Source organism: Mesoplodon bidens (genome assembly GCF_964165515.1).
Source record: "Mesoplodon bidens genome assembly, chromosome: 16".
Lineage (NCBI taxonomy): Eukaryota > Metazoa > Chordata > Mammalia > Artiodactyla > Ziphiidae > Mesoplodon > Mesoplodon bidens.
In genome coordinates, this window is record NC_138173.1 from 71,830,631 (window position 1) to 71,851,817 (window position 21,187).

General features: G+C 44.1%; 1 protein-coding gene across 3 annotated transcripts in view; it reads left to right on the forward strand.

Annotated features, from left to right (window-relative positions):
* Positions 1-21,187, forward strand: part of KHDRBS3 (KH RNA binding domain containing, signal transduction associated 3) — a 162,945-nt gene that overhangs the window by 61,123 nt on the left and 80,635 nt on the right. For all 3 annotated transcript variants that reach the window (XR_014017832.1, XM_081258933.1, XM_081258934.1), the window contains exons 3-4: positions 13,380-13,496; positions 19,870-20,016. Coding sequence is in view for 2 of the 3 variants with exons in the window: in XM_081258933.1 (XP_081115059.1) it covers positions 13,380-13,496; positions 19,870-20,016 (264 nt within the window). In the remaining variant the exon portion in view is untranslated. The remainder of the gene's footprint in view (positions 1-13,379; positions 13,497-19,869; positions 20,017-21,187) is intronic.

A 21,187-nucleotide genomic window follows, 5' to 3' on the forward strand; every position in this document is an offset into this window, starting at 1 on the left:
TTATTACATCACTGCTTATTTTTGATCGGTGATGGAGGATCGATCTCTTAAGTGTATTGCTGAGCGAAAAGGTAAAACAGCTTTAGTGCTTAGCAATATATTACTGGCTTAGATGTGTTAAATATTATTGGACTGCTTATTTTGGCTCTGGGCCCCATGAAGACCTCCCAGTTGGATCACCTGAAAATTGCACAGCTGTACAGTTGGACACAGGAAATATGAACAAAGCTTATAACCCCTCTCTTCTAGGATTCCACCCACTTCACCTCCATCCCCCCACAGTGGAGTAAAATGGCAGAAATTCATTAAATGGCCCAAACTGAACTTTTATCCGAACACATAATTGACACACAATTACATGAAACAGAGGGCACTTAGTATATACATTGATACTGAGACAGTTACAGAGGAGAAAGCAGTCAGGTTTAGAAGTCAGCCCCTCTTTGTCATGCCTACTAGCTCTGTCGTTTACTAGCTTTCTGACACCAGATGTGTCGCAATTTCCTCTCCCTCCCTCCCTCTCTCTCTCTTTCTTTTCTTTCTTTCTTTCTTTTCTTTCTTTCTTTCTTTCTTTCTTTCTTTCTTTCTTTTCTTTCTTTCTTTCTTTCTTTCTTTCTTTCTTTCTTTCTTTCTCTTTCTTTCTTTCTTTCTTTCTTTCTCTTTCTTTCTTTCTTTCTTTCTTTCTCTCCCTCTCTCTCTCTTTCTTTCTCTCCCCCCTTCCCTCCCTCCCTCCCTTTCTCTTTTCTCTCTTTTTCTCTTTTCTCTCCTTCTCTCCCCTCTCCCCCTCCCCCTCTCTCCCTCTCCCCCTCCATCTCATCAGGCTAAACACCTACTGGACCACCTCCACTTGGCTATCCCGCAGACTTCCTATATTTGATGTGTCCGTAAGTGAACTTCATACCTCTTCTGGGCCAACCTGGACCTTTCCCTGGGCTCCTGTTTTAGTGACTGACTGACAGCCCCTGTATCCAGGAGCCCGTGCCTAAAACTAGCTTGTCATTTTTGTCTACTAATTTCTCCTTCATTTACCTCTCCCCCTCCATTCTTGAAGTGCAATGACATAAGCATTTTATTACTTCTACTTCTAAAGTAATTCACATCCATTTCTGTCTGTTCATTCCACTGCCACTCCTTACTTTAGACCGCTATCATCCATCACCTGGTCTTTTGTAATAGCCTCTTATCCAGTTTCAAATCCTCCATCCCATTCTACACACTTGAAGCCAGGCTCTTGCAGTCTGGGATTTTCTGGATTAACAGTTTCAAACTTAAGTATATACGGGCTACATGGCTTGTTTTATTTGTTTTGCTTTCCACCCATCCCCCACCCCTGCCCAAAGAATATAATCCAGCTTTGAGCATATAGAGATTAAAAAGTACATAAAGTAGATGATTTCAGATGGGGTGTCACTGTGTGTGTGATTTTGCCCATGTCATCTCCTGAAGAAGTTACTTGTGTACTTTACTTGATTGATTTTCAGGGTTGCTGATGTCTAAATAAGTAGGGTTGTTTACCGTTTAAAAGTAGATACTGTGTTAAAATTACAATCAGTGGAGCAATACCAAATAATCTCAACCACTACCAATAATGCTTAGTGATTTGTGGTTGACAAATTAATAAATTTAAATAATGGTATTATATAGCTCTAATATGTTGCAATAATTTCTGCAACAAAGAAAATCAATAAAAACTATGTTGGGCTTCCCTGTTGGCGCAGCGGTTGAGAGTCCGTCTGCTGATGCATGGGACACGGGTTCGTGCCCCGGTCTGGGAGGATCCCACATGCCGCGGAGCGGCTGGGCCCGTGAGCCATGGCCGCTGAGCCTGCGCGTCCGGAGCCTGTGCTCCGCAACGGGAGAGGCCACAGCAGTGAGAGGCCCGCGTACCGCAAAAAAAAACACCCCCCCCCCAAAAAAAAACTATGTTGACTAATGCCATTTGGTTAGGGGCAAAATAAACGTTAGTTTCACAAGTATGTATTGAGAAATCATTATGCAGGAAGGATGATGAATAAAATACGGGTCCTAATTACTCTCCAGGGATTTACAGTCTAACAGGAGAAGCAGAGTAAATTTTACTAAATAATGTAAAGACTGAACTAACATAAGAGAGGTAGATGGACACTGCAAGAGTTTAAAAGAGTGAGGGAGAGTTATTTCTGGAGAAAGAATTACAGGTGGAATTAAATGTAGTTTGTAAGTGTAAATTCAGGATGTTAACAGGCAGAGATCAGGGGGAAAGACAGAGTAACTCTTGGGCCAGGATGATTTAATTATGGGGAATGGTAGTTTGTAGCATTCGTTGGAATGGTGATGACTAGCATGGGAAGCCTTCAGTGCTGTACTTGCGCATTAGATTTTTATATGGCCTAGGGAGCCCTGAAAGATTTATGACAGATACAAATAAACAAGTAGAATATATAGTAGGAAATGTTCTGCGTTATAAAAGATCTTACCTTGTTTTTTTGAGTCCTCAACACTTAGGAATGATCGATTTAAACACAAGTTGGAATGACTTTTATTCCCGAGAAATTCAAGTTCCCATGTAAAAGTGATGGTTATTGTTAGAGGTGATTATCAGAATTGTGAAAATTATTGTCAGTGATCCAAAGCTTGGCTCAATTACTAACGATCCTAAGAGACCAGTGTTCTGTTACCGGAGAGGCTGCTCCGTTTCATATGAACGCCACGGTCCCAAGTCTGTTGTTAGGTTTACTACTGCTTGGAGTTTTGCATTTATGACATTGGCTTAATTCAAATGAGATCAGTATTCTGAATACCAACTAAAACGTGGATTTATTTAATTAATCCTTGTGTTAGTGGTTAAATTATTGGAACCTCAGATGGCTCGTAAAGCTAGTGAAAGTAGTGATCTGGTCTTTTCCTTTCGAGAGAAGAAGACAGGTAAACAAACCTCGTTTATTTTCGTTTCATTCTTGCCGTTGGGCAGGAATTAGGTGCATGTGGAGGTGAGGAACCAAATGTGTTTCCTGACAGTGTAATTCTTTCTCTCCAGTAAGGTCTAGAAAGAGAATATGGGGTGACGTTTTCCAAAAAGGGATGTTACGTCCAACCTTACATTTGGGTGCTAGAAGAACATGCTAGAACTTCTATTTTAATGTGTGTATGTAGCGTATGGTTTCCGCATCTCAGGCACTGTTTTAAGGGCCTTACGTGTATTAACTTTTCACGTGTTAATCTTTATAGTTTTAGGAGGAAGGAATGATTATCTCCTGTTCACTTATGAAAAACTAAAAAACAGAGACATTAAGTAACTTGCTAAATGTTATTACACAGTAACAGGCATTTGAACCCCAGAAATCTGGCTCCAGAGCCCATGCTCCTGTTCAAGAGATTAAGCTTTATTAATATTTATTACACAGATTAACGCTAGTACTGTTACCTGGCACGTGTGAGTGCGAGACAGTTGTGTGCACAGTGAGACAGGATGCTGGAGTGGAAGAGGGGATTCTCCGAGGCAGAAGCTCCCACCAAGTTTTAACCACTCACTTGCTTTCAGTAATTGGGGCAGATAGCTGTGTATGTGCCTGGGTATGGGTTCTTGGATTGCGTCTACTAGTTTTAGTTAACTTAACTTTTTCAGTGGACAAAGAGTGTTGCCAAAGAGACTGCGACTTCAGGGCCACTGTAGATGCAGTCGAAATGAGCAGGAAAACGGCAGAGCCACTCCGTCCCCGTGCCCAGCGCAGGCTCAGCACCAGGACAGGGAAAGAGCAGCTCCTGTCCAGATGGGCGTAAGAACAGTCTTTTCAAATTGGGACTGTTATTCTACATCCAGTATCGTTAATGATGAATCTCTTGACCTAAGTAAGGATCGAAATATTATTACCCAATGGTAGATCAGGTGTAGAATTTTAAAATAAATAAATGTATACATACATATATATGCATACACACTCACATCCATTTTATGTGCATATAAACTGTGGTGCAGGGGCCAGGGATCCTTCTTGGCTGCCTAACTTAAGATCTGGAACATTGGGCGTGATAGTCTGTGGGGAACACTTTGTCGCCATGGACTGCACCGGTGGACCTGCTTCCTGTCACCTCCTTCCTTTCTCACAATTTATTAGCTCTTCATTAAACTTGAGACAGATACTGTATCCAAACAAAGTTTTTTTTATTTCTTTATATCCTCTCATTTCTCACATCCTACTTCAGACGTACCTCTATAGAAATGAATTACATTGTTTATCTATTACAGTACCTCCTTATTTTAGTCTTTGTCAGATGCCTTTTTAATCATTTTTAATAAACATGTAGATTTTATACGACGCTCAATTACAAGATGTTGGACAGTTAGGACCATGTACCCAAAATATGCCTCCTTCCATCTGTGCCTGTGTGGTATATTTTAGGGTTCGTTTTAATTAAATCTTGGGTAGTGATTGGTACATTCTGGACGTTAACTTTCATTATTCACGTTCAGCGCATGAAATGCTGCTTTTGCCTGTTGGGAGCTAGTGCTGCTCTCGTCTGTGGCTGAGGTACACGGGGGGGGGTAAGTCAGGGTCTCTGCCCTCAGAGAGTGCCGCCTCCATCCCCTCTTAAGGAAGGGAAGGTGATTGCTAGGCCTAGAAAAGACCGTGATGTTTGAGGCTCTTAAAACTTTTTTTTTTTTTTTTTTTTTTTTTTTCTTTTTGCGGTATGCGGGCCTCTCACTGTTGTGGCCTCTCCCGTTGCGGAGCACAGGCTCCGGATGCGCAGGCCCAGCGGCCATGGCTCACGGGCCCAGCCACTCCGCGGCATATGGGATCCTCCCAGACCGGGGCACGAACCCGTATCCCCTGCATCGGCAGGCGGACTCTCAACCACTGCGCCACCAGGGAGGCCCCTAAAACTTTTTGATAAATGACTGCTTCGTCGTTTTTTGTCTGTGGCACTGCGCCCCCCAGTGGCCACTCCCTGCCTTCATGCCCTGTATCCTGCGTGCCCTTCCCTTGAGTCTGTCCTGACCCTGCAGCTCCATTTAACTGACAAGATGTGAACTTCCAGGCTGGAACTTTAAGGAAGCCTGACAGCTTCTGCTTTTCTGACCTTGGAAGACATATACCATGCAAAGGTCCTATCACCCTGAGGCCACCATGGGAGGTGGAAGCTTGGGATACCCAGGTGGAGGAGAATCAAAGCAATAAGAACTGAGGTCCCCATCTGACAGCCACCACCAACTTAAGAGACATGGGAATAAGCCGTCTTGGAAGTGGGTCCTCCAGCTGCAGTTGGTCTGACTGTTGCCACATAGAGCTCCCCCCAGGGCTCAGATTGCTGAATTGTGAGCAAATAAATAAAATGGTGGTTGTTCAAGGCCATTACATTTTGGGTTAGTTTGTTATGCAACAGTAGATGCCCAAGATGTCATTAAAGCATAACCTAGTCCCTCATTTTCTAATTACCAAGGCAGGTGCGGCTGTGTGTATGTCGGCTGGACCGGGGTTTTAGGGTCAGGTGGGAGGATGCTGAGGGGGAGAAGGGACTGTAATGGACCAAAGGAAGCCGCTTTTAGCACATGAGATTTATCCCAGACTGTTCTGTCGATGAAATAGTGAAGTTCATTTAAGAACAATAACTAACGTACAAGGAGCGTTAAGTAGTTCATGTTATAGTCAGGAAAGATACCGGAGCGCTTTTGAGCATTTTTGCCATAGTGAACAGGAGGAACTCTACCATTGAGAGGACTTGATGTTTTGAAATTCCTTTCCTTTTGTGCCAGAGGGTGTTTTGACTTTATGTTACGGCTGATACAGCCATGGCCTTTTAAAAATAAAGCAACGATAGGCAGAAGACCAGGTTCCTGGACCCAGAATTTATTAACCTGTTCTTTTGCTTCTGTTGATCCAGTACAAGTTTTCTTTTTTTGAGTATTACTGTGTGTGTTAAGGCTGACGACCGGGGTTAAGATGTGAGGATTCCACAGTTGAGGAAAACACATTTCCTCTTCCAAGGAGTACAACCTGAAAGGAAATGTTTCAAACCATAGTTTGGTAAGTGGGAGAAGAGAAGGCAGGAGGAGAGGGAGTGCGGGGGGCTAAGAGTGTCGGGAGGTGCCTGGAGGGGCCGCCCGGGCCTGCCAGACTCTGCTGAGCCCGGGAAGGGCTGGCTGTGCTGCGCTTGCTCTTTACGAAGAAACACTGAAACCCTCTTAGACTCCAGATGAAGTCCACGCTCTTAGCCTGGACGGATGACCCTGCCTCTTACTTCCCCAGCCTAGTTGCTCCGCTCCAGCAGGCTGGCCATCTTCGTATTCAAAGAAGGTCCTCAGTGCCTGAGGGCTTTTGCACTTGCTCTTCACAGTGCAGGAAAGTCTCTGTTTCCAGATCCTTGCGTAGGACGCAGCTGAGCTGACCATCACGGACCAGCCTGGTCTGCCGTTGCCCAGCCCTCCACGATCACCCACGCTCTCTGTAGTTGCCTTCTGCCCACCTCAACAGACGCTTAGCAGTAATTAACAGACATTGTGTCTGCGCTTCTGTTTCTCTTGTTTGTCATCCGGCTCTTCTGTGAGCAGATGGGGCTCGGTACGGATGCGGCCATTGCTTGTTTCTGTTCTTCACCCAGCACCTAGAACATGTTTGCACCAGGTCACCAGTGTTGTAGCGAGAATAACACTTCCTGAGGGCTGGACACTGATCTCAGTACATGTTTTGTTGATTTTGTCAATATTTTAAGAAACAAAGCAAAGTGGGTTTTGTTGCCCTTCCTCCTGCAGATTAAGGCTTTTGTTTAGGAGGGGAGATAGGGGATATGGCTCTGAGCAGATTTCAGTAGAGGCTGTTTTCCTCTCCCCCACTAGCCAGGGCAAGTGGTCTCAGGATTCTTCCCTGATCTTCCCTGTGAGCACTTGGGGGTTGGGTGGTGGTGGTGGTGGTGGTGGTGGTGGTGGTGGTGGTGGTGGTGGTGGTGGTGGTGGTGAGTTCCTGCAGGAAAAACCTTTGAGAAGGTATCAACTCTCTTAATTCTGGGCTTTTGGTCTTCTCTGCTCTCATGCTCGTCCCCCGTCCAGAGAAGCAGATGCTTGAGTCTTATCTCTCCCCGCAGGTGTCTGTACTCTCTCCAGTTGTGTGGTTAGTGTTCGCCTTGGCACTTCAGCATTAGTTTGTATTCTGTTCTGTTTTCTTCCTGTTTTAAGGGTGAGAATGATGTTCTTTACAAGCTCTACATCTGAGCTGAAATGGGTAGGTCTTGGAACACGGTAATTTTGAGAAGCTGAAATGAGTCCAGAATGGCTAAAGTCAAAAGCAGGAGAGTGGTGAGGCTGGGGAGGTGAGCAAGAGCTGTGCTGGAGAGGGCCTTGCACAGCAGTTCCAGGGCATGAGGACTTACTCGAAGGGGAGTCGGACAGTCCTGTTTGAAACAGAGATATAACAAGGTCACCTTTGGGTTAAGACCTCTCTGCTGATCCAGGGAGATAGAAGTGGATACAGAGATGGAATTCTGCAGTGGGCAAGGTGGGGGATGGTGATGGCGGGACTAGTGGTTGTGGTGAGGCTACAGGAAAATAGGCAGGTTTAAGAGAGATTTAGGAGGTAACATTGTTACGATGTAATTCACTGATTCACTGGACATTGACTGAATGCCCTCGCCCCACAGGTGTTGGATCAGTGACTGCAAAAGGCCTCGTCACTGCCCTCGTGGAATGAATGTCAGGTTTCTGGCTTGAGTTGCTGCATGGACGGTAGTGCCATTTGCTGGGAAGAATAACATGTTTGCTGCTGCTACGTTGGCAGAGATTACAAGTTCAGTTTTAGTGTTGAGTTAGAGGTTGATAAAGCATCCCTTTGTTAGACTAATCAACTTTTTGGTGAGCACCAAATTAAGGGAAACGTTTTAATGGAAACAGTGACATGTCCTTGATTGAGGCTTAGTTGTTTATGAAATGACAGCTTAACTGTAATTGTCCCCATGGAACAGTGTCATGTCACAAATGTAGTGTAGATCAATTAAAGCTAGTTCTTCCTTGATCTTTACTGGGGAAGAACATAATTATTGGATCTTATCCGTTATGTGGTAAAACGCAAATATACTGTATGTTGGTTTACCATCTTCATCATCATTTGAAAAGTTTCCTATTTACAGTTGTAACATTTGTAATACGATAGTATATTTGTCATATAGTAATTGGCATCTGGAGAAAAATCATTGGTCTTGGAAATAACACTTTTACCTTCTATTCAAATCTGCGCACAAATGAAATCATTAGTAAAAATGAAGGCTGGAATGTATTAGGTTCTTACTGTCTGTCTTGCCAATACACTCATCAAATAGAGAACAAATCCTGACTTGAGGAAGGACAGACTTTGTATTTGGAAGGGTTTCTGGAAGATCAGGGAAAGGGCTGCTGTTGTCACAGGGAGAACTCTGAGCCTGAGGCCTGTCAGCGTCTCAGAGGTCAGACCACAGCGAGAGTGGACGAGGCCGGGAAGGTGCAGGACAGGATGGGGAGCAGGAAGGGACGGGCGGCAGAGAGTGTCTCGCCCAAGGCTGGTCCCTGCGAGCAGAGGGCCTGTCGCAGAGGCCTGTGCCGGCCCAGGTTGCCTGTGTGAGGAGAGCGCAGAAGCGTAACTGAGGTCTGACCGCGTCCGTCGGGTTAGGGGACGTTCTCTGATCAGTGGAGACAGAAAGAGCAGCTGATCCTTTATGGCGCAAAGAAAGGAGGGTCTGTGCCCGGCCTAGAGAAGCAAGGGGCCGCCCGCGTCTGGGGAAGAGTAGTTCTCCGCAGTGAGCCGCTCCCAGGAGTGCAGAGTGTGCGCGGGCCCAGGTGACGTTGAGCGGGTCCCAGCCCTCAGCGCTGCACGCGCTACCTCTTCATCTCACGATGCCCCTTCAGCGTAACGACCCCCGTGAACCGCAGCCGTGGTAGACTCGGTGGGGCTGAGGACACTGCTGGGGTCACACCGCGGGCGAGAGGGAGCCCTCGACGCGCCTCAGAGGTCGGGAGCGGGTGGACCGGACCCTCGGTGGGTCGTAGAACTCGGCAGATCGGAGGGCTGTGCTGCTCAGCTGCTCATTTAAAGTCTGAACCGTGCTCAGCCCGTAGGCCCTGTCGCAGGTACAGGCCGTGGTGGGCTTCAGGGGTGCGTGTGTCGGGGGGTATCTTCTAGAACCCCTGGAGGAATTGAACTTGTGATCTGAGGGGGACAGCAGCTAGGGCTTCGAGCCGAAGAAGCAGAGTCAACAGCAGGGCTGTGGCTGCTCCTTTCCGCCAGCGGGGCTTCTGAACAGGCACGACTGACGTTGTACCCAGGCCCCCTCCTCGCTGTGAAGGGCGGCCCCATCCCTGCTGATGTGTGACCGCTGGGCCTTTGGCCACTAATGCAGTGGTGGCCCACGGTCACTGTCACCAGGTACTCTGGCCACCTCCAGACGCCTGCCGGGGAGGCGACGCAGCCTGCGTGGAGACCCCCGTCAGGCAACCAAGCCCGTCGCCGTTGTGTGGCTCAGCTGTGCAGACGGTCAGCGTCCACATGCCTGGTTCTGCCTCACACCCCGACTCCCAGACAGAGCTCAACCCCTCGACACACCTGGGTGGCCTGGGTGCGGCCGTGTTGTTCCAGGTGGTGGCTTCTCGGCAGCCTTGTACATGTACAAGGTGGGCATTGTTCACCCCAATTTATGTATGTTCACGATAGTTAAATTCATCCATTCATTACTTACTGATTTGTCAGCACAGAGAGTGCACAGTCTGCCGGCTGCTCTGCTAGGTGACTTTTGTGCATTTTCGTATTAATTCATACATACATCAGGTGCCCGCAGTAAGCGGTTGACCCCCGGGTCGTGGATGAGGCGTCTGCGACTCACGAGGGTAACTTGACCCGGGCGATGGAACTAATATGCAGTGTGTGGTGACAAAGAGAGCAGAAGTGCTTCCGAGGGTCAAGATGCGCGTTTGTATACTTTTTGTGAGCAAAAGACTAATAGAAGTTAAATGGAGAAAGAAAACTGCAGATAAAATACTCTTCCTTCTTATATGGAATCTCGTGGTTTTATGTTTTATCAAGTGACTTTGAGTAAATCATATCATTCTGTGGACTTCAGTTTCCTCAGTATGAAATTAGATGTTTGGATTGGATGTTTTCTAAGGTCTCTTAATTTTTATTAATTGGGAGATATTTAACTGTTACAGACGTGATATAAATATGGTTGTTTGAATACAAATTAATTTTTATGCTATCCTTGAAACCTGATAAAATGAATATAAGTGAATTAAAAAGGCAACGATCTGTGAAGATAAGAATGGGAGTGTGAGACAACAATGGACAAACGATGTTAGTAAAATCTGGTGCTGCACTGTATTTACAATAGCCAGGACATGGAAGCAACCTAAGTGTCCATCGACAGGGGAATGGATAAAGAAGATGTGGCACATATATACAGTGGAATCCTACTCAGCCATAAAAAGAAACGAAATTGAGTCATTTGTAGTAAGGTGGATGGACCTAGAGTCTGTCATACAGAGTGAAGTAAGTCAGAAAGAGAAAGACAAATACCATATGCTAACACATATATATGGAATCTAAAAAACAAACAAAAAGGTTCTGAAGAACCTAGGGGCAGGACAGGAATAAAGATGCAGACGTAGAAAATGGACTTGAGGACATGGTGGCGGGGGAAGGGTAAGCTGGGATGAAGTGAGAAAGTGGCATGGACATATATACACTACCAAACGTAAAATAGATAGCTAGTGGGAAGCAGCCACATAGCACAGGGAGATCAGCTCGGTGCTTTGTGACCACCTAGAGGGGTGGGATAGGGAGGGTGGGAGGGAGGGAGACGCAAGAGGGAAGAGATATGGGAACATATGTATATGTATAGCTGATTCACTTTGTGATACAGCAGAAACTAACACACCATTGTAAAGCAATTATGCTCCAATAAAGATGTTTGAAAAAAAGAAAAAAAATTTTGGTGGCTGCAAAATACATGGATAAATGGTAATGACTTTCTCTGGTAAAGACCAGAGAAAGCAGAATCCTGAGCTAGCAGGGCAAGAGAAAGCCAACCAGAAACGTGCTTGTCAGTGTGGGAAAACCTCGAGAAGACTTGGGAATTGTAGATACCAGTTAGCTGCATGTGAATTTATGGGGTGGAACTGACAAGAGGGAACTTGGTGTAAAGTGTGCATGGAAGTAGTTAGACCCCTGGATCCTCTCCCCAGCTGAGAAACCCAGGCGTCTGCCCTTCTGAACCTAGCAACAGATGAGAGATTTCCTGAAGAGTTTGAATAAGAGAAACTTTAGGTTCTGAGACCCAGATGGATACAGCTGAGGGCTGCAGTGAGATGCCACACTGAAAATGTGGGAATTATTTCCTTTAAATAGAGGTGTGTGCGCTTCATAATGGGATTCTTCGTATTCTGGCAGCCAGGCTTATATACCTCCTCCTAGGAAGGTGGGGAATTCCTATTCAGGGAAATGCCTAGCCCAAGGAAAAAGAAATACAGATATTGATATTTGAGTAGCTTTGGGTGAGAAAACTGGGCTGCTGTGTTGCAGTGAATTGTTATGTCCAGTTGTCAGATTGCATGTATGAAAGCAGAACATCCAGTTAGCCTGTTAGAGCCTCAGTTTAAAATTTTTAGAAACAAATAGCAGAGGATTACCAGTCACGTGAGGAAAGGCCATAGTGTAGCAAGAAACAGAGTCTCAGAACGTGGAGGGTAAGGGGAATCTGTGGGAAGAAGCAGGCTCTGTGAGCTCTGCGGCGTCCGGGAGGGGACAGCTACCGCCACTGACGCCGCAAGAGGATAAGAATTTGTATCACTTCCATGAAATGTCTCCAAAGTGCCATAAGGAAGGGACAGATATAAGAAAATGCTGTTAGTGGTGAAACATGTGGTGGCAGAAATGAGAGAATCAGTAGATACGTATGAAACGTAATTAAATCTCCAGAAGGTAAGACAGAGAGAGGTGAAGGAGAGAGGAAAAATCAGAGAAACTTAGAGATCCAACTCAGGAGGCCCAATATCTGATAGTAGGATTTCCAGAAAGATAAAGCAGAGAAAACAGGGAACAAGAATGAGGGAGGGTGGGTTGAGACATTGATTCCCACCCCCCACCTTGTAGTGTTATTTGATATTTTAAACTCTGTAGACCTCACTTCTATATTTTTTAAGTAATTTACTTAAAATTAAATTTAAAAAAGCAAAAAAAAATGACATGTAAAGGTTAAAAATAGATCATTTAGTTTTTGTTGAAGACCAATAAAATTGAAAGTGGGCAAGGAAAAAATACCATTTTGATTTTTTAAAAGTACATATTTCAGGAAAATTACTTTAATTACCATAGTTAGAGACATGAGGAACGATTTTCTCTTAAAAATAGCAACAGCACAGCAGTGGCATGGCTCATGGAAGGTGGCGGATATCACAGCAGCACCTACATGAGTTTGTGATCAAGAATCCTGCCAAAGAGAAGAGTTTCTCTCGTGGTAACTAGGGCTGACTTTCTATTTGGAAGCAAGAAGAATTCATAATTATTGGAAGGCTTTTAGAAGTTGTGTGAAATTCCTGTCAATAATTATTTCATTCAGTTGTATGTATGTATTCTCTATTAATGTGCTAAGCATTGTTCTAAATGATTTGATTATGTTGACCCGTTTAATCCTCAAAATACCCTGCAAGGGGAGGTCCTGTTGCTGTTCATCATTCCCACTTTACAGATGAGGAAACCAATGTCTAGTGACCCCGAGCCCAGGGTCACTCAGCAGGAAAATGGAAAAGCCAGGTTTTACAACCATGGCAGTCTATCCTCAGAGTCCGTAGTACCCTTAATTAATTCACTGCTACTCTGCATGCTGAATAAAGAACCCTCCGCATCCAGGCTAAATAGATAGGTGGATTTTGTCATAAAGCTTTGGTCAGCCACTGGAAGCGTAGCACTCATCTAGGACAGTGCACTCAGTGGTTGATTAACCGAGGCTTAAGTGCTGACCAGGTAGAAGAACCCAGACACTCCATGGTGACCAGTTTAGTGCACATTATAGGACACTTGGTGTTGTTTTTCCTTACCAGCAGTCTAGTTCCAGCACTGTTGGTGGTTGATACTGAATGTGTGCTGAAATTGTCAGGATGGCAACTAAGGAATTCTGGGAATTAACTTCATTTATTGATACAATTTGTAAAATACAGCCATCACTGAATGATTTGGTAGAAAGAAATACATCTTTGTTTGTTTGTTTGTTTGTTTTAGCCCTGTTTTATGTGGTTTGTGGGAAACATAGGGTGACGCATGTAGCAGGAACTTAAATACTTGTCACTAGTCAATGATGTGTAGCATACTGACTGCAGTGTTTCCTAAAATTCAAGAAATAAATTATTTTCCTCAGATATGAATGTTACAAATTTGTTGTTTCGTTTCTCCTAGTTCAACTTTGTGGGAAAACTTTTGGGGCCACGTGGCAATTCTCTGAAGCGCTTACAAGAAGAAACCTTGACAAAAATGTCCATCCTTGGAAAAGGCTCCATGAGAGACAAGGCAAAGGTAATACTTACTATAAACAATGGCTACTTTTTTAGTCACGTTATATAATGTACTTTTAGATCATCCATGGTATTAGTATATATGATATAAAAGCTAACTAGGACCTCAAATGAAATTATGTGAAAATGCTACATATAGTGATATATTTGTGATACTATTTAGAAAATTCAGTCACTCTGGCCAGTTTCAGAATATACAGTATCTTAAACCGAAATCTGTAACTATTATTTTTATTTATAGAGTGAAATTGTAGCACCTGTGCTTTTGATTCTAGAAGCAATACCTTCTAGAAAGTACAGTGGTGTTGAAATTATCGTGAAGAGAAATAAAAGTTACCTGTAGTCTCACCATCACTGTGTGCATTTTCGATTGGTACTTTCAGGTCTCTTTTCTCCGCCTGTGTTTCATATTGTTGACTTTATAAAGTATAGGCTTTTATTTGCTCTTTTTGCCTTTCGTTTGATATCCTATGCATTTTACCAAGTTAAAAGTGATTGTAAATGTTTTCATAATTACTTCCTATTCTAACACATAGTTGTTCTTCGTGCATTTATTCACATAACTGCCTCCTCTTCTAAATAAGCTAAACTTACCGAGTTATTTTTATTGATCACTTTCTTAAATAGACCAATTCTGAAGGAATCTTCACATTTCATAGTGTGCTGTCGCTTATGTTGTTCTATTATTACTTCGTTGTTCCCATTATTAAAAGATTTATATTACAGAGAACAAACTCCACATTGAGTGATCACTTTCCATGAAATGATTGTGTCAGACAAAAAAGTTATTTAGACAAAATCCAGCCTCCTCACAAAAAAGTCCATTTAACAATAGCTTTTATAATTAAAAAAAAAAAGGTCACCGTTCGTTTATTGAACAGCCACAGTGAGTCAGGCACTCTGTGAGACATTTTACATGCATTACTCCATGTTATCCTTGGAAAAATGATGACAGATACATAATATTTTCCTTAGTTTATGTAAGAAAAGTGAGATTCAGAGAAACTAAACATATTATTGGGTTAATCAGGGAAGTTCATTATATTATTTGACTAAAACATGGCTATATGTCAGACTCATATGGGATGCCGTTTAAAAATAGAGTCCCGGACTTCCCCAGTGGTTAAGATTCTGCACTTCCACTGCAGGGGGCATGGGTTCGATCCCTGGTTGGGGAACTAAGATCCTGCTTGCTGCACAGTGTGGCCCCCCCCCCAAAATGTGTGTGTGTGTGTGTGTGTGTCTGTGTGTGTGTGTCTGTGTGTGTGTGTCTGTGTGTGTAGAGTGAGTGAGTGAGTCCCATGCACCAACCTGTTTAGGGTGAAACCTCAAAATGAATTTCCAGTAGGTGTTTAAAAGATTCTAATGCATGGCCAGGTTAGGTTGACGGCTCACTAAACATCACTGTCTCAAATGATGTTACTCTGATTCCCTGACTCATCTATTCTGGCAGTAGGAGCAAGTGGAACTATGTATTGGTCAGTTGGTCAGAAATTATCTGTATCTTGTTGGAAAGTATCCCATCCTTGCTGCTATCTTAATGAAGTTTTCAGGAAGGCCATCTGGTAATGAGGTCCATGATATGACCAGTGAAGCCCATAGACTCTGTGCTGCTCTTGTTTGTTACTAAGGGAGTTCCTTGGTGAGAAGCAACATTTTGTGCTATGGCGGCAGTGATCAGGGCCCCCAAAGATCCTTTTACAGGTAGAAAGGAAGCAGGGAAGGCAAGTCTTTAGCCAGATTATGTGTCCAGAAATAGCAAGTGCCTGGCTGTGCGTTTAATGAAAGGGATCCTAAATAGCATCAGCTCGCTAGCAGGGCTGCGTGGTCCTCCCAGATCATGTTGCCATTTTAAGGGCTGGTGGGTCTCTGCTGCTGGCGTATTAGACAGTCAGCAGTGGCAGTAGCCTGGAATCCTTTTTGAGGGGAATCCGTGTGGTGGAGTAACGCATAACCGCTCTCCCTGTGAGGGTGGGATGAACTGGGAGATTGGGATTGACGTATACATGCTACTACATATAAAATAGGTAACTAATGAGAACCTACTGTATAGCACAGGGAACTCTACTCAGTGCTCTGTGGTGACCTAATGAATGGAAAGGAAACCAAAAAAAGAGTGGATATATGTATACATATAACTGATTCACTTTGCTGTACAGCAGAAACTAACACAACATTGTGAAGCAACTGTACCCCACTAAAAATTAAAACAAACAAACAAACAAAACAAGACCTCTTTCCCTGTCACCATAGGTACTTTGTTCATGAGTCCTCTGAGTGGCAGTGAGGCGGCTGGGGAATGAGGCGCTTTGACCTCTGCTGCAGTGGGTCCCCTTGGCTGCCTGGTCACGAGTGTGGGCTCTGCCCCACACGGGGCTCCCTGTTCTTACACACTCGGGCCTCTTCCCAGACCACTTACCACCCCTTCACTCATCCTCTCATTTCTGTGTCCTTGACCACATGGGTCAGCAAGTCAATAGGGGGATTCTGCAAGTGGGTGGTCATTTACATCCCATCAGGACACCTAGAAACCGAGGATGTAGCATAGTCCATTGGGCCCGCTGTCAAGGGCCTAGGAGCAGAAGTCCTTCACCTCTTGACCCCTTAAACCCCACTTCCATCAGTGGCCTTCAGTGGGGCAGCATTTGCTTAGAGCCAAGCCTGTGAATCCTCAAACTGCGTGAGTATTTCTTCATCTCAGTGTGCAATCATTCCTTATTGGGAAGACTGGGAGGAAGTGTCCAGTGCATACACACCGGGAGACGTTACAGTTTCTGTACTCACTCAGCCTTCTCCTCTAGATTTAGCCTAGCTCTTTTGTTCTCTGCATCCCTGGGGCAAGCAGGGATCTGATCTTAGGCCAGGAGGTGATAAAGGGTAGCAGTAGTACAGCATGAGAATTGTCATCTCCTTTCAGGGAACTACCTTGGCTGTTCGAGGCAGGCTTCTGCCAGTGTGGAAGGCTCAGTGGGACTTCAGCGTTCGTATACTCAGGAGTTATTTGAATCTTTCCAAATGTTGCCAGTCCAGCTCTCAGATTTTCACTGTCCTCCGGACACCGTCCTAAGTCTCCCATAGCGATGACCAGGCAACGTGCTGGTCGTTAGCACACGCCTGAGCTCTGCCTGGTCTGTTGACTCCGTCAGCCTGTGGCCATAAGCAGTAAAACCTTCCGGGATACTTCTGGCTCTTTGGGCCTTGAACTGATAATGCCAAGTGCTGAGTCTGTCATTTCCTTCTTCAAGTTCTTCAATACAGTAGAAACAGCCCCTTTCACCCTACCCGGCCCACCATGTCTCCTTCTCGCCCGTCATACTGTGCCAGGTGGTCCATCAGTTACACCTTCAAAAGCATTTCACTGACAGTAACCACAGGTGATCATTGAAGTAGACAGGTGTCCCATCTGCTGTATCGTAATCAGATGCTCACTGCCTGAACTCTTGAATACTGATTTCAGTTGATCCTTTTTACTAATTTTTAGTCTACAGAAAATTCTCAGTCAACAGTGTTTATTTCTAAAGAGATTTCCATTCCACAGTATTAAAATCTCATCCTTTTAGATATTCAAGGTGTTCACCATTTAAATTCTAATGTGAACGTAATTCATTTTCTTTTTGTATTTGCTGCACTGATGATATTATAGGGGTCATTACTGACATGTATCAGGTGGTTGTGTAGCATAATAATCACCATAATGCTACGGTCTGTGGAGCCTTCAGTTTGTGCAAACATGCTAGACGTTTTGCCCACCTCATCTATGTTATAGAATAATAGAATAATTAATACTGTTGTTAGGTAATAATAGTTATCATTACTGTATTTATCATTGAGTGCTTATTACGTGGTAGGCATAATTCTAAAGACTTCTTGTGTCTTCCAAATTACTACAATTCCTTTATTACTAATAACTCCTTTATTACTAATAATGACTGTTATAATCACTCCTTTATTACTACAACAACCCTTTGAGCAGTAGGTACTACACTATTATTATCCATTTTAAAATCACCTCTTCAAGATGAGGATAAAGTAATGTGACCAGTTGTTGGATTTGGGGTTTGAAAGCAGCACTTCAAACACAGTCTGTGTTCTTCCCCAAACACTGCATTGCCTCTCATCATTAACCCAAGAAGTAACCCGGTCATAACTGCTCAGTCTATGGAGCTGTGTGACAGCTGTGGTTATGGTAAGAAGGCCTTCCTTTTCCAGCTTAGGTTTGTAATAGCAAGGAGAATGTTTGCCTGTGAATCAACAATTATAATCTCTCATTAAAAGCATTAGTTTGGTGCATATTAGAAAAAGATAAGAAATGTTCATTTCAGTAGTTCATGCTTTCTAAGATGAACTACTGTGCACAGAATCCAGTTTCTAAAACTTCAGCTGTGAAAGGCAGAGTCAGATCAAATGATTGAAAATGTTCTGATTAGAACAAGAACTAGTCCACCGTTGGCATGAAAGAATAGTCATTTTCTTTTTTTTTATATTTATTTATTTTTGGCTGCGTTGGGTCTTCGTTGCTGCGCACGGGCTTTCTCTAGTTGTGGCGAGCGGGGGCTACTCTTCGTTGCGGTGTGCAGGCTTCTCATTGCGGTGGCTTCTCTTACTGCGGAGCACGGGCTCTAGGCATGCGGGCTTCAGTAGTTGTGGCACACGGGCTTCAGTAGTTGTGGCTCGCGGGCTCTAGAGCGCAGGCTCAGTAGTTGTGGCACACAGGCTTATTTGCCCCGTGGCATGTGGGATCTTCCCGGACCAGGGCTCAAACCCGTGTCCCCTGCATCGGCAGGCGGATTCTTAACCACTGCGCCACCAGGGAAGCCCCAGTAGTCCTTTTCATACTTGACAAATTTTGAAGGAAATGCGTAGGATATTATGGTAGCTTATGTTTGCTCTCCCTTCAAATATATTTTTCTTCTTTTCTTTCAGTTTCTGGCCCACTTTCCATAAATGTGAAGGAGACTAGCATTTACTGAGTGCCTGCCACGTAGAAGGCAGTATCCTGGGCACTATATATACTGTCTCCTGGGCCAGGCCTTTACACAAGCTGCCTTTTTAGTCTTCTCAGTGGACCTACATTAATATACATATGTTAACATCAAATTGATTTTGCAAACTAAGTGTTGGATTACATATAATCTGTTCAAACTCACACACACAGCTGGTGACCACCATGGCTAAAATTCAGGTTTATCTAACTCTAAATCCCCTGCCCTTTTCATGCTCTATATTTTGATCCGTGTTTTCTTTGTAAAAATTCAGATTAATTAAGTAACAAAAGTTGAAGCCTTAAGGGGTGAAGTCAAGGGGGTGTGTGCCTCCTTGTCCTCTTGGCTAATTTTGGAATCAACAGGTGCTGTTGCCAGGAATCCCTGGGTTCTCTCTCCTACAGGGTGGGTTTCTTGGAGAGGCTGGAAGGTTTCCTTCCTTTTAGAAGTCACTCTAGGTATAGGTTCCTACTCATCTTAATCTCTCTGTCTGATTTTAATGTTGAGAACAAAGACTATTTGAGAAAGACAAAGAACCAGATTCTGTAATTGCTACTCTAACAAAGGCTTGTTAGAAAAAGATAACGGAGCAAAGTTAGTGGTCCCTTAATGATCTGCGTTTTTTTGCCCCCTGAATTTCATTATATCCACCAAAATTTTTTTAAACGTTTCGCATAACCATATAAAATCCTATAACAAAAAATTTCATTTATTCTATTCATTGTTTTATTCTGTATCGATAGAGTATAGTACCTGGCATGTAGAAATGTTTTTTGTATGAATGAGCAAATGAACATAGAAATGAATAAATAGTATTTACCTATTCATTCAAAAATATTTGTTGAGCATCTACTATCTACCAAGCACTTTTCTAGAGAAGGAGCATGCAGCACCAAACAAGACAATCATGGGTTCTGCTCCATGGTGATCACCTTAAGTGAGAAAAATTAGAAAATGGACGAGCAAAAAGTAAGGCATTTTAGATAGTGGTAAATGCTTTGTGACAGCTCAGGGGCACACAGGGTAGCCAGTGCAGAAGTGAGCTTGGTTGCTTGGCCAGTCTGAGGAACACAAAGCGGTTCTCTGGAGCGCCTGGAGGGGTTGGGCCGGGGAGTCTGCGGAGCCCATGGCCTTGGGGAGATGGCCGGAGGACTCCTGGGCCAGAGGCAGGACTTGAGACACCTCCCACAGCAGCAGGAAGCCTTTGGGGTTTCCATAAAGGCCTGGGGACAGCAAGATCAGATTTATGTTTTAAACTTTCTTCCTTAGGTGATGTTTGCTGTTGGGTGAACCTTTTGTGATAACCACGTGCCAGATAAGCTTGGGTAGTTTTTATTTTCTTTTTCTTTTCTTACAGTGACACCCTTTTAAACATGATTTTTCTTTTTTCAGGAAGAAGAGTTGAGGAAAAGTGGAGAAGCAAAGTACTTCCACCTCAATGATGATCTCCATGTTCTGATTGAAGTGTTTGCCCCGCCAGCAGAAGCCTATGCCCGGATGGGACATGCTCTGGAGGAAATCAAAAAGTTCCTCATTCCTGTTAGTACAGTTTTTCTTGATAGTTAATTTGTACTTTAAAGTCCTCCCTTTGTTTTAATCCTTGACAGTTCTTATCAGTGATTGTTATTTGCATAGCGCTTTGTCTGTTACAGTGTCCCTGTGAATTACTTGGCATCATTCCTTCTTTACCTGTGAGGCCAGGGATTTCTAAAGAGATTAGGTAATACTGCAAGAAAGTTGAAGAGCACAGTCACTGGTGTGCCTTTGGGGTCTCAGGCCCTGAGCCTTGCTGTGACACTCAGTCAGTCACCTCACAAGTTCGTTGCTCTCGAGCGCGAGCTCGTTGGTGCGGTCCACGAGCCGAGCGCTGTGCTCAGCGCTGTGCTCGGTGTTGGTGTGTCGCCTGAGTAAGCGCAGCCCCGCAGGAGGCTTGTGTGGTTTAGGGGAGCGGAAGCACCTGGTTTCTGTGCAGCGTGAGGAATGTGTGAAGGTGACGGAGCCGCGGGCCCAGAGAGGAAGGCACTGTGCGGGGGTTTATGTTTTGTTCACAGTTAATGGTCTTTTTTAGTCCTTTTCAGACACCCTGACATGGCTGAGAGTGTGATAATTTAAAGAGAATATGTCCCTATTTCCATCACAAAAGTTAATTTCGGTCTTTTGTATAATTGGCATGTTCTAGATTTAACAAACAGACACTTGAACACTTGGCTCTTCAGACAGTTTGTTTCAGAGAAACTGTGGCATCTGCCAGTCAGCTGTCTGGGGTCAGACTGCTCAGCGATTCCCAGTGGTGTAGTAGATTGACTTACCTGCTGTAGCATGTGTCATGATGACGTTACCTGTGAGGAAGACTGTCCTATGTATAGGGAAAGGACGTCTTAAATCATGATTGTCTTGGAAGAGCCAGGGCGTAAGACTATATTAAGTGTTTTAATTGGGGAGCTTAACAGAGTTTTCATTAGTTCCCTCAAGCCAGTGTGATGATCCTATTATCCATTTAGTTTAAAAACAGAGTTTTTGAGTGCCCTCTATTTGATAGACACATGTGCACTAATAAAAGACATGGCCCCTGCCCTTATGGAGTTTATATAATGGGAGAGACAGGTAAGAATCAGATATTTATAAAAATGACTTTAAAATTGTAACTCGGACAAGACCAAAGAGAGGTTTAATGTCCTTGTGGTCATTCAGCGTGGACGAGGGAGTGCCG